We start from the raw sequence: 12,558 nt of genomic DNA, 5'->3' as shown, positions 1-12,558 counted from the left end.
ATGAAACATATGACCTAATTCTTTCCATTATGCTCAATGCAACTGAATTTCCAATGAAAATTCCAGTAAGAATACTGCCTGGCCAGCTGACCTCCTGGGAGAACATCGTCAGTCACTTAAAGAATAGCTAAAAACTATGGGGTACCTTCTCTTACAGAAGGAGAAAGTCAGACCTCTCACCTTGGTTTTCACCTTGACACACCTATGAAGACAGAGGGAACCTCAACCGAGTAACTGCCTCCATCAGTAAACACGTCTGTGGGGGCAGGGCAGCTCACTGGGCAGGGTGCCAGACCTGGACCTGCAGACCTGGACTACAGAATGGTAGCTGACCATGAAGCTCTGAGCCCCCGGTAAGCAGTGCTCCTCTCTCGTCTGACTTCTCCTGATGAGGGACTGCAACCTGAACCAAACCCTTTCCTTACCAAGTGGCTTCTAAGTGTGGTATTTGTCACAGTGACAGAGGGTAGCGAGGACTTGGGCAAAGCTAGGCAGTGGACTGCTTGTCTGGCATGTGCAAGTCCAAGACTTGTACTGCAAAGGAAAACAAAAAATAAAGCTTCATCAAACCACACGTACTCATTGTATGTGGCCAGGATCACTGTGAAATGAAGGTCAGAAAGGAAAAAGTAGAGGTCAATACTGTGCACAAACACAGACATCACATCTTCAATAAAATATCAGCATATTAACAAAGCAATACACCATGCCCAAGTTAGGCTTAACAAAAGTAAGGGTTCAATATTTCAGAATAAAAATATAGTAGAAAATACAATACAATATAAATAAAACGTATCAACAGTTCCAATTGGAAATAAAAATATTGTGTAGATAGAAATCTTATGGAATCTAGCTAAAGTTTCTATAGCTTACAATGAATTTGGTCAAACTATGCAAAATTGACACATCAAAATCAATTGCTTTTATACGTGTTAAAAGTGAATATTGTCAAAATGATATTAAAACATACTACTATGTATGTCTCTGATAAGTGGAAAGCCTATGTATATACTAAAAACACGATCAAACTTTTTTTCTGGAAAATTAAGAAAGCACTGACGAGAAGATCAAATAAGACCTCAACAATAAGAATTATTGTGCCCATAGACTGGAACACATATTATTATATATATTAATTCTCCCCATATTGACTTATAGATTCAGTGCAATTCCTCTCAGAATACCAGTAAGATTGTCTTCAGTCATAGACATTCTAAAAATTATATGGACAAGTAGGAAGTCTAATAAATAAAGCAACTTGATCAAGAATAAAGCAGAAATGACCACTGTGTGTGGTTAAGGCTGACTAGGTAGCTACAGAAATCAGGAGAAGACGACAGGGGGGACAGAACCTCACATGGATGGGTGGGATGTAAGATGCATGTCAGAGCACACGGGAGGGAAACTCGCCTTTCAACACAGCTGCTCTCTGGACATCCTAAGACAAAGGAAAATGAAAGAACCATAGCCTTAGACACTGAACAAATTAACTGAAAGGCAGACCATCTGCATATAAAACTGGCCAGTATTTACAAAGACCACGAGAAGACCTTGGGGCCTGGGCTCGCTGACTCATGAAAGGTGATCTGAGTGGGACTCATTAAAATACAAACATCTGCACAAGTCCCCGTGCAGAGGATGAATAGACAGATTGCCGACAAGAGCAAGGTGTTTAGTGAGAGAGTGTCCAGTGAAATCATTCATATCTAGCATCAAACTCATTCATATCCATGCGCCAAAGTGGAACCGAGAAGAAAACAATCAAAATGGACAGAGCCATGATGTGGTATTCCACTGTTTAATACTTGCAGATGACAAGATGCTTGATACATCAGCCACTAGGGGACTTCTAACAGACACACCGTCAGAATGGCCAAGATAAGAAAGCAAATGCCCTGACCACCACATAATGGCAACAAATGTTTTTTTTTTTATAGTAACACACTTCCAAGTTCTTAGCAAGCTCTTCAGATTAAAGATAGGTAAATATAAAACTGATTTGATGACAACGAACTTGAGAAATTAGGATTTATTAATTATTGAAAAGAACCAAATGAGTAAGCAAGCCGGACTTCCTATATAAAGACAGAACGGCCAATCCAAAAACAGAATCTAGAATTCAAGTATAACCTCATTCATGCCAACTTTAGAAAACTCATTTAAGAAATGACTAGAACCTTAGTTGTATTTTCTATCATTTTGGAAGGACAAGTTCCTCCTTTTGAAAAAAATCTGTACTTAATAGACACTACCAAGCATGACATTTTCGTATTCATTCTTAGCTATCTTTTAAAGACAAAGTTCAAAGGACTAGTTAGGTAAATAAATACAAGCTCATGGAGGCGGCTGCTACAGCTGACTTCTTTTTCTGTAGTAACCCATGGAGACTCACTCATAATTCAGACACTGAACAAGGAGCCCATCTAGGAAGCTGAGACAGAAGTAATTATTATTTTGTGAAAATTTAGAGCCTTTTTAAAAAAAGAGTACAGGGGAAAACATCAATCTCTTAATATCAGGCTGGCACTAGCTAGACGGACAATTTTAACCCACACAGATTTGCTCGCTTCCAACTCTCCAAGAACCTTAGAGAAACCCAACGCTGTTGAGGTAGCTGTTGAGGTAGGCCAGCTCTTCCCTCCACTCCCTCCCTGCCCCGTTGTCCTTGTCTAGGAGGCTGCAGGCTGAGTACCATCTAAAGGAGCTGAACTGACAGCACAAGAAGCAGTCCCTCCTACAGAGGCAGCCAAGTCCTTTCGGAAGACAGGATTCTCCTCCTACAGATAGGAATCACCATGGAGAATCATCCCCTCGCCTGAGAGGCTTTGGAGCAGTTGCTCCTGGCTGCCCAATGACAGAATTTCTTTTGAACCTATATAGCACTGGGGGATGCTACTGAGCTGAGTCGTATGTCAACGTAAAGAGAACTGGTCCATAGGCCACTTTATTTTGTGCACGTGTGCGTGTGTGTGAGTGTGCATGTGCCTGTGTGTGTGTGCACGTGCAAGAGGCTGGAGGTTGCTACCAATTATCTTCCTCCACCAGTTACCACCTTGCTTTTTGAGACAGGCTCTTTCACTGAACCTGGAGCTCCGTGATTCAGTTTGATTGACTGGCCAGTGAGCCCCTGGGATCCATCCATCTCCACCTCCCCTGTGCTGAGATTACAGGCGAGGACTATTTCTGTGCTCAGTTGCTGTGAATCAAACTCCGATAGTCATGTTTGTATACTAAGCCCTTTGCTAACCGACCTTTCTCCCGGCCTCCAAGGAACTCTCCTACTCGGTGTTCTTGTGGGATTTGTCACGATAGGAGCAGCTATGATTGAACGTGTCTCAGGAGAAGCACCACACTGCTGATTCTGAGGGTGAAATATGATGGTATTTTACATACGGTTTAACCAGTTTTGAATCCAAATTACTCAAAATTAAACCCCCCCATGGCATTTTAAATACAACTGTGTTGGATTACTAAACAGCACTCCCCCAAGTTCTATTATTAGACTCCAGTAGTAGGTGGAGACTTTCTTCTGCCATGCAGACTGGTACTAAAAGTCCCAAACTGCACAGCCCTATGACAGATTCTCAGAGCACAGGGACTTTGGTATTTTAAAGGATACTCTGAGAAGGGAGTTGCTTTTAGGTTTACGGGGTGTATTAGCTTTCAAATTAAAAGGGCCAAGTGATTGCTTTCCTGTAAACAGAGAAAGCATTCATTTCATACAGACTCAAATGAGAGCAACCTTTCTCCCCTGATTCCAAGGAGAAATGTTCTTGGCCTATTTTCTCTCCAAGAGGATCATTTGAGTCAGTTGAGAACGCCTCCCATTTTTCTTTCGCTTAGCTCCCAATTATACCTGACAAGGAATTTGGCGCCTGTGTGAAGAGATGTGAAGATGTATATATTAACAGATCCACAGCAAATACTCATACACACATAACACTCAAGCTTGGGAGTTTAGGAGGTTGCTATGGTGCCACGTACCCATAACGTCAGCACTCTGAAGCATGAGGCAAGAAAATAGTGAGGTTGAGACCCTTCTGGACTAGGTTATGTAATGAGATTGTTTCTTTCCTCCAACCCCCATTTAAAAATGACTACACTTAAATTTCCTCTTCCAGGTAAGACTGATCTATGTGAAAATCTGGATGAAATGCCAGAAAAGCAAAGGGATCAAGAACAACCTCCCCACAAGGCAGCATGATATGGTTACCTAGGAAACTCAGCTTTGAAATGTGCTCGATCCAGTTACAACACACACACACACACACACACACACACACCATCCAAAAATTCTCATATAATGTTTGAGTAGGTTTACATTTTGTGGTTGTTCATAGCTAATAGCTATTCTTGGCAAAATGTGTCCCGCAGGCTGCAGGTTGGAGAGAAAGTTTAAAATTCTGTGTAGTGGAGAAACCTGGTGAGATTTGAGAAGATGTCCAGCTCCTTATAGTGACCTGGGGATTTTACAAATCTGAATTCAGAAATGATTTATGAAGAGAGGCCGTAGAGGTGAGGGACATGATCAGGAATCCCCAGGGACCACAGTAACAAAGTACAGCATCTAAACAGGTTGCTCCAACCCTCATGCAACCCCCAACGCTTGTCAAGTTCAGACAACGCAGAGTCTGCAGGCGTATACACACAAAACTAAGGCAAAATTCCTGAAGATTAAAAACAAAATGAAGCAGAACAGAACAAAACAAAACAAAAAAAACAACAAAAACATCTTAGATTATCTACAGTACTGCAGTTGTGAGAAAAAAAATTTAATATTAATATTAGTGTTCAAGACATGCTGAGAGAAAGACGTCACATGATGGACAGACTCAAGTTCATCCTGGGTATCAAATCCAGCCCACATTTAATTTTATGCCATCTAAGAGTAAAGTTTATTCATTTTTAATAGTTAAGGGGGAAAAGGTAAGATCACTTTGTTACACGAAAGCTCACAAAAGTTACATTTCTTTGTCTCCAAGTAAGGGTTTCCTGGAACACAGTCCTGACCTTCATATCATCACACTGACTGCTGTAGCCAAAGATGCTGGGGGACCTTTGCAGCCTGAGACATGTCCTCTCTGGCCCCCTTTCAGACAGTGTTTGCCAGGCTGCGCTAGGCTGTTAGTTGAAAACTCAGGCCCACAAACGCACAGAGAATGAGGACAAACCAGAGAATGAGGACAAACCAGAGATGGGCCGTGGCTCACCAGAGCTCAGTCCAACTTCAGACTGGCTCCTTTCTAGATTAGATGAGAGCATCTGACAACGACTCTCTCTCTGCTGGCAGAGGAAGAGGCGTCTGCACTGGAGGAAGCTGTCACCACGTGGAAGATCTACGATTTAATACACATTTTACACACATTCCAGAATTCAGAAAAATCACACCAACCTCCTGTGTCTGAACTGATTGTGATGCGCAATTGGCGCCCCCCCCCCGCAAGCAATCCCTTAGCATTTCAAACACTCAGTAGTAATTCATGTTATTTAAAGAAAAGAAAAATAAAACAAAAGAGACAGTATTACCCTAAAGTGCTTTTCTTGGCAAGAAAATATAAATTACGTGTCCAGGACAGTAGCGTTCAAATGAAATAAAAGGGAGTTTCTAAGGTCCAGAATCCTGGTTTATGAATTCTTTTGTAGAAAATGCAAACCAACAGTAACTGACCAGCACTGGGACATTTTGACCAAGTGGTCTCCTGGTCTCATTTTCCAGAGACATACAATTGTAGGCATTAGCATTATGTTCAAGCGTCTACCATCCAGAGAACCCAGATAAATATAGATGTGCAAAAAATTAACACTGGAACATGGTAAAATGCACCATCTTATTTGCACATGTCTCCTAGGGCACAGAGGGTTGATCTTAGCCGTTTATTTTCAACGAAAAGAGCAACTCAAAGGAAGCAGACAGCTGAGAAGTGCAGGATTCACAAGCTAAAAAGTTGATAGATTCATTTGAATGAGGAGAGACTAAGGCTGCACATTTGTGCCCACGTAAATTGTGACTCTCAGACATATTGCATAAGGTGATACTGACTTACAGTCTATTCCAGTTTGTAATACTTGACTTAGCGGTATCAATGCAATATAACGTCATTGTGCTAAAAGGTCAGATTATAGAATAATTAATAGGCTACATCCATGCACAGTTTTGTTCTGAAACAGTAACAGATGCAACTATAAAAAGAATGTTAAATATAGATTTGATTATATTGGTTATATGTACATTTATCTACACAGAAAATTGAATTTTTTAATCTTTAATTTGACTTGGTAGTATGTTTCTCCTGCTTTTATAATGGGAACCCAAAATATTATCTCAGAAAGTTAGGGCTATTGTTAAAAGAATTTTTAGAATGAGAGAGAATATTTTTTAACTTAAAACAGACTTTGAAAATGTTTAAATATTCTTCATCCCTCTTGCCAGCTTTATGTGCCCATCAGTGTTATACGCTCTCACACAGGGCTCTGAAAACTTGAACGGAGAAAGGCTGCGAATGTAGACAGATAATAAACCAACAGGGGAGTCTACTGTTTACTTTGAGTAAATGGTAAGAACAATTTTAACATTAACTACACATTTTTTTAGAAATGACAAGGCTCCTAATTGCAGATGTCGTCTGTGTAATTTACTAATTTTGAGATAGGGCTGGCATTCATTTAGGACTCTGTTTAAAAACTTCTCACACAGGCATAGCCCGCTTTTAAGCAAGCCCCTGGAACGCAGCAAGGACCACCTAACACACTCATGCGATTATTTGTTTTGCTGAACTGCCTGTTTATAGAATAAAATGATTCTTTTCAACACTGGCTTCTTCCTAACTGGCAGAACATCGCTGCCTTTGAAGGGGACCGCCAGTGTTATTTACAGTTGTGCGTTCTACAGTTCTCTGTGTCCTCTCTGACTTTAACGAAAGACCAGAATCCTCAGAGAGACACACCGCACACCAAAAGTCCATAGTAGGTGGGAGAAAGTCAGGCCGGAGGTCAAAGAGAACCCGCAGAAATGACAGAGAGGAGATGCTCCGGCAGCGTCTCCTCGGAGGGACAGGCAAACACATGGCCCGCGGAAGGGGCCAAGTCCCCCTCTCTCCAGCAGGAAACAGTACATATAGAGCCGGTTCCAGCCAGATCATTACCTCTTTACATAAGAACCTCTCTTCAGAATTCACAAACATCCTCAAAGTGCACTGCTGATAAAAACATAAAAACTTAATAACCTACCATTTTCTTTGCATTCTTCTGGAGGTTTAGCCTTTTTCGCAAGCCGTGGATCCAGCCATGATGTTGTCTTTGTGTTATGGCTGAAAAGAGAAGAGATCACCCTGAAAAGACACATACTAAAAGGAATCGAGTCTATTCCTTAAGAAGGAGAAGAAGAAAAAAAAAATAAGCCGGGTTAGTCCAACAAAATTGCAATCGATACACTTAATTTGCTTACTGGTTCTAAGTAGCCCTGAAGGAGGTGGAAGAGGAATTGTGCAAGGCAGCTGTAAATTTGGCAACCTCAGCTCCCTGCCCTCAAAGCAGCTATTTTTATTAAAATCAACTAGAATGTTGCCAAGTTAACCTCATTGAAAATGCAGAACTCATCCAGCGCGAAAGGAATTTATTACAAACACAGGATTCTCCAGTTGGGAGAGCAGAGTCCTGACGCCCTGACACTGTTTCCTGCCTTTTTTGCAGAAGCGGTATTTTCATCCTAAACCACGCTGTTCATAAACAATGTATTTGCTAACTGCGGCACGGGCGGAAGCAGCAACAAAGTGATTCAAATTACAGAGTCTTCCCGGGACTCCTCCATTTTTTCCAAAAGTGATTAATAGCAATTTCATTTACACAGATTAAGCTAGCTTACTCCTAAACACTGTTATCCCAGCCCGGAAGGGAGTAGATTAAAAAAAATCTCTGCATTCTAATGTTTCCGAAATGGAATCTCTAGGAATGGAAAAAAAAAAATCTTGTTTAGGGAACAAAAAATGTTTTCATGTTCTTACTTCGGAAATCAAGAAGCAAGAGAGACGTTCCTGGAGGAGACTTTCTTAAAGGGGTGTTGGATCCTTGTGTTGGGGCCACCTGGTGGACTTGTTAAGCAATATATTCTGGATCTTCTAAGAAGTACCAAGTTTTGGTCTTTGTGGAGGAGGGGAAATACAATATGGCGGCAAGTGGTTGGTACAAATCTCTGCCATTGATGACTAACCCCGATGATGCTCAGGCATTATAATTTAAGGACTACACAACAGCTCAACCTGTCAATAGAACTAAAATGTTGACTCTGTATAACTGTATCAAGGGAGCTCATGAGACAATAGACAAAGAAGTAGGAATTTAAGATTTATGAAAGCTTCGAGAAGAGAACGTGCAAAGTAATGGGTACTGGGAAGTGAGGTTTGTAAAGAGTAAAAAGGCAGGCGAAATAGAATTAGGCCCAGATCACAGTGTGCTTTGAATGGAGATGGAGATCCATGGAGATCAAGGTGCTCACAGGGACATAGATTTTGTAGATTTTTTTCCTCTGGTTATAGCCAAACCTCAGACACTAGCTAGACCATCAGATGTACTGGTAGTAAGGATCAGAAAAGTTTCTTACAGGGTGCAGTCATTAATAGAATCATGAAAGTGTTTACTAAAACACAAAGGCGATTTCAAGCCAGGACAAAGGGGCGGGGGGGGGGGGTGGCGCTAAGGTGGATTTTGAAAAGCCATCCTGAGGTATCCAAGTATTATTTGAGCAACATTTTCTAGACGGCTGTCCTTTGATTGCTTACTGAGCCGTGCCCTACTTGGCTTCCCATTGCTGTGACAAACACTGTTGTCCAAAGGAACTCTGGAGAAAAAAGGGTTTTGGCTTACATTTCCGTTACAGTCCAGAGAAGTCATGGCGGGATCTCGAGGCTGGAACTGTGGAAGAAACCATGAAGGCCTGCTGCTTTCTGGCATGTTCTCTGCGGTTCCCTCAGTCTCCTTTCTTCTACACCCAGGACCACCTGCCCATGTATTGCTTCTGCCTGCCGGGGCCCTCCCATATCAATCAATCATCAATAAAGAAAATGCCCACAGGCTATTCTGAAGGAGGGCACCCCAACTGAGGTTGTGGCCTCTACCCAGGTGACTGTAGTTTGGGTCCAGTTGACAAAAGTACAACAAAAGTCCTCAAAACTAACTAGCACAGGCATCAAGATCCGTGAGTGATGAAAATCCAGATCCTGAAGAAAATCCGCTTTTCCTTTTGCCACGCATGGGAGGCAAGGAGAAAATATTAACTGTTACTCCCGTCAAGTGTGTGAACCCTCCAGCGACAGACACACTGAACAGAACTCTAATCCAATCAGGTAATGCCTGTAATTGACCAAAACGTAAATCACCTAGCACGTTTGCCAGCTTCTACTGTCCCTCAATTTGACTTCTATGAAGTCTGTTGGTGCCATGTTTCAAGAGGATTGGAACTACTGGGGACACGTTCTGGTCCCAGCCAGATGTCAACATAATCCTTTCTTTTCCTCTGCATTGAGGTTGAAGTTTGGAATATCCATAATGTGGGGGTCAGAACGCCGGCAGTAGGCACGCCACTATCTCTTTATAATAGAAGAGCGCCACTGGCCTCAGGGGAAAGTGCACAGGAGCCTGTGTGTGCACATGTGTGTGTGGGTGTGGGGTGGGCACACACGTGTGTTGATGGCCATGTTTGTATCAGGTAGAGGAATACATTGGGAGGTAAGCAGGAGACAGAAATGCCCCCCCTTGTGACCCACCCTTTGGCTTTTTCAAATTCTTTATCCCTTTTGGAGGAAAGTAATTTCTAGGTAAAAGCCAACATATCTATGGAACATTTTCAGGAGCCATTAGTGTGCCTCCACGAGAGTCCAATTACCATTTCTATATCACACTAGTGCAGTCTCCAATACGGGCTAATTTAGGAGAGAGCCGTGAGTGTCCCAGCTTTCCTGAGTTTATATAAAGCATTTCATTAGGGAACGAGGTTTTAGGTTGAACTGGAGTTGGCAGTGTGTCACTTTAATACATTTTGACAGATTGAGTCTCTTATAGTTAACAGTATTTTTAGCTGTTCTTCAGAAATGATTCTGAAAGAAATGTGGGTAGTAGTTACCTCCAGTAATTGTCTTAAACATCACATGAAGACACAGCACAGTATTTTTCAATAGGGGCTCTTAGCAGCCTTGTAATTTGCATGCTCCTCCAAGATGCCTTACAAAGGGGATATTTTTAATGCATTTGGAAGACAGCACACTAAACAGCTTTCCCTCTTCCCTTCAATTTTGTATTTTAAACCTTAATAATTCCATCTGAGGGTAGGATTTAATGCTGGTCAGGAAACCGCACAGAATGGAATCACTGAGAGTTCCCCTCACCCCACCCCAATCTGAATGCTATCTTTTCTCGAATTCAAGGAAGACATTTCTTTTCACTTCCCTAGCTAGGGCAGATTTAGGTGCTTGGCATCAATTTTCTACATCTATCCAAGACATGCGCCACCAAAATGACATGCAAAGGAAACGCTAGTGCCGTATAATCCTACATGGTGCTCTCCACAGATGGGCTTATTCATACTGTGCTTTGATGGAGATGGACCTATCTGGGTTCCATTTGCACAGAGACTGTTCTTATTCTTGTGGGTAAATGGAACATGTATTTCCAGGAGCTTTGAATCACAGTAATGTCTCGATTTACATGTCACTAGAGATGAAGCTAAACGGTCGTGAAAAGAACCCATCAGCTAATCCATGCAGGTTTAGTTGATGTCACATTTAATAATCTGGATGAAAATCTAAAACAAATGGTTTGTCCTATATATCTACCCCAAATTCTAACGTTAAACTACACACCGCAGACTATAATAAACTGGAACTGGACTTTGACTCAAATGCACGATTCTAGTTCAAATTCATATCAAGATACCCTGGAAGACACACACAGATTGACCTGCAAGTGGATTGGGGATCCCCATACACCTTGTGACCTTAACCTTTGCCAAGCTGATGAAGCAGTAGGGTAAGTGATAACGGCTCATCTTCTCACATCAAACACGCTCCATGTCATCTGGAGAAGCTACCGATAGGGCAGCAGTCACTGTGGGGCAAAGCCAGACACCACCTCTTCCTTCTGATCGTTCCTTCTCACCTTGTACCGCTAAACAGCCTTTGTGGATGAAACTCTGGTCCACTTTGGACGCAGAAGCCAAGGTTGGCAGCCTCAAGGGGGCTAGGATGACAGTTGCATGGAACGGTAGGGATGGATGTAAACCCAGATTGAAGGGAACCCCACACCTATGTGTTGTTTCTGCTTTTCCTCGGAAGCCGTTTCTCTCCTTCCCTCTGGTCATTATCAGGGATCTAGTTCAATCTCCTGCCAGTCATTTAGAAGAAAACATCCCATATTCTTTGAAGGCTGTAATCCCTAAACTCTCCTGAACGTGCTGATTGCCCTGTACTTGGCAGGCATTTGGTCTATTAAATTGCATGTGCCTCGAGGTTCAAGAGAGTGTGTGGGCCGAGCAGGCAACAATAACTCCACTAGAAAAATGTTCTTCCCACCAACTTAGCTTCTCTATTCAAGTCACCGGCAAATTAAATTTTATTCCTTCAAAGCTGGCTTTCCCCCCACTGAATAAAGCCCTTTAAAGAACTCATATCTGTATAATTTGCATATGAATATTGGGTCTTGGGAGTTCTATCCAAAATTGTACTAAACTAATGGCTGGAGCTGGAGCTCAGGGTGGAGCATTGTGGAGTAGGGCGTAAAACATCGGGTTCAATTCCACACATTGTCAAAAAAAAAATTAAGTTAACGAAATGATGCTATTAACAGGCACAGCATTTGTCAGAAGCAGAACCTAAAATGTTCCCACAGTTCATCCTGTGTTTACTCCCCATTCTGTGTTTCTCCCTTGTCTTGTTTCTCCAGTCAGTATACAAACCCCGTTCTTAGGGCTATACAATGAATCCTCCCCATTCTCTTCCGGTTTCCTGTCGTTTTATTCTGTCTTTCTGCATATATTGTCACCTGGACCGAAACCTATTTCCAAGACTGTATGAGTTTCGGAACTGTTTTCTTTTACAATTTAAGTTTGATGTGTGCACGGATGCAATGCTTCTTCCTGCCCTCCAGAAAAGGATCGGCAGAGGTTGCGACAAGGGCTTCTTGAGATGTGTACACCGACATTCACGCTTCAGGACTGCTGGTTAGACAGGTCAGAGTAAGGATAACTCAGGCTGCTGACTATAGTTTACTAAAATCTGAGCAAAAACTGTTTTAAGGCATATAAGTTTCTTCCATCCTACGCTGTATTAGTAAAAAAACACACACTTATCTCAGTTACCTCATTTCCCAAAGACTTTATCTGTCTTCTATATTATTATTAAAAAAGGAACCAATGGAGGCTTAATATACATAATGATTAGATTGGATACATGCTATTGTTAATCAACTTTGGATATTTTTGCTTTAAGATGCTATTTATTAAAAGTTTCACTGCTTTCCATATGCAGATATAAGCAATACAAAGCTATTATCAATGGCCCTTATGGGAAATGC

The 12,558-nt window shown here is 41.8% G+C and overlaps 1 protein-coding gene across 5 annotated transcripts in view; it reads right to left on the bottom strand.

The window, feature by feature from the left end:
• LOC121434623 (membrane-associated guanylate kinase, WW and PDZ domain-containing protein 2) overlaps positions 1 to 12,558 on the bottom strand; it is a 1,272,606-nt gene that overhangs the window by 404,942 nt on the left and 855,106 nt on the right. For all 5 annotated transcript variants that reach the window (XM_041633542.1, XM_041633543.1, XM_041633545.1 and 2 more), the window contains one exon: positions 7,228 to 7,307. In XM_041633542.1, the coding sequence (XP_041489476.1) occupies positions 7,228 to 7,307 (80 nt within the window). The remainder of the gene's footprint in view (positions 1 to 7,227; positions 7,308 to 12,558) is intronic.

The sequence above is a fragment of the Microtus oregoni genome, unplaced genomic scaffold (assembly GCF_018167655.1).
Source record: "Microtus oregoni isolate MIOR12 unplaced genomic scaffold, Mior012 000044F_ref0000062, whole genome shotgun sequence".
NCBI lineage: Eukaryota > Metazoa > Chordata > Mammalia > Rodentia > Cricetidae > Microtus > Microtus oregoni.
Note: the sequence above shows the minus strand (reverse complement) of the source record. Positions and strands in the feature narration are given on the sequence as shown.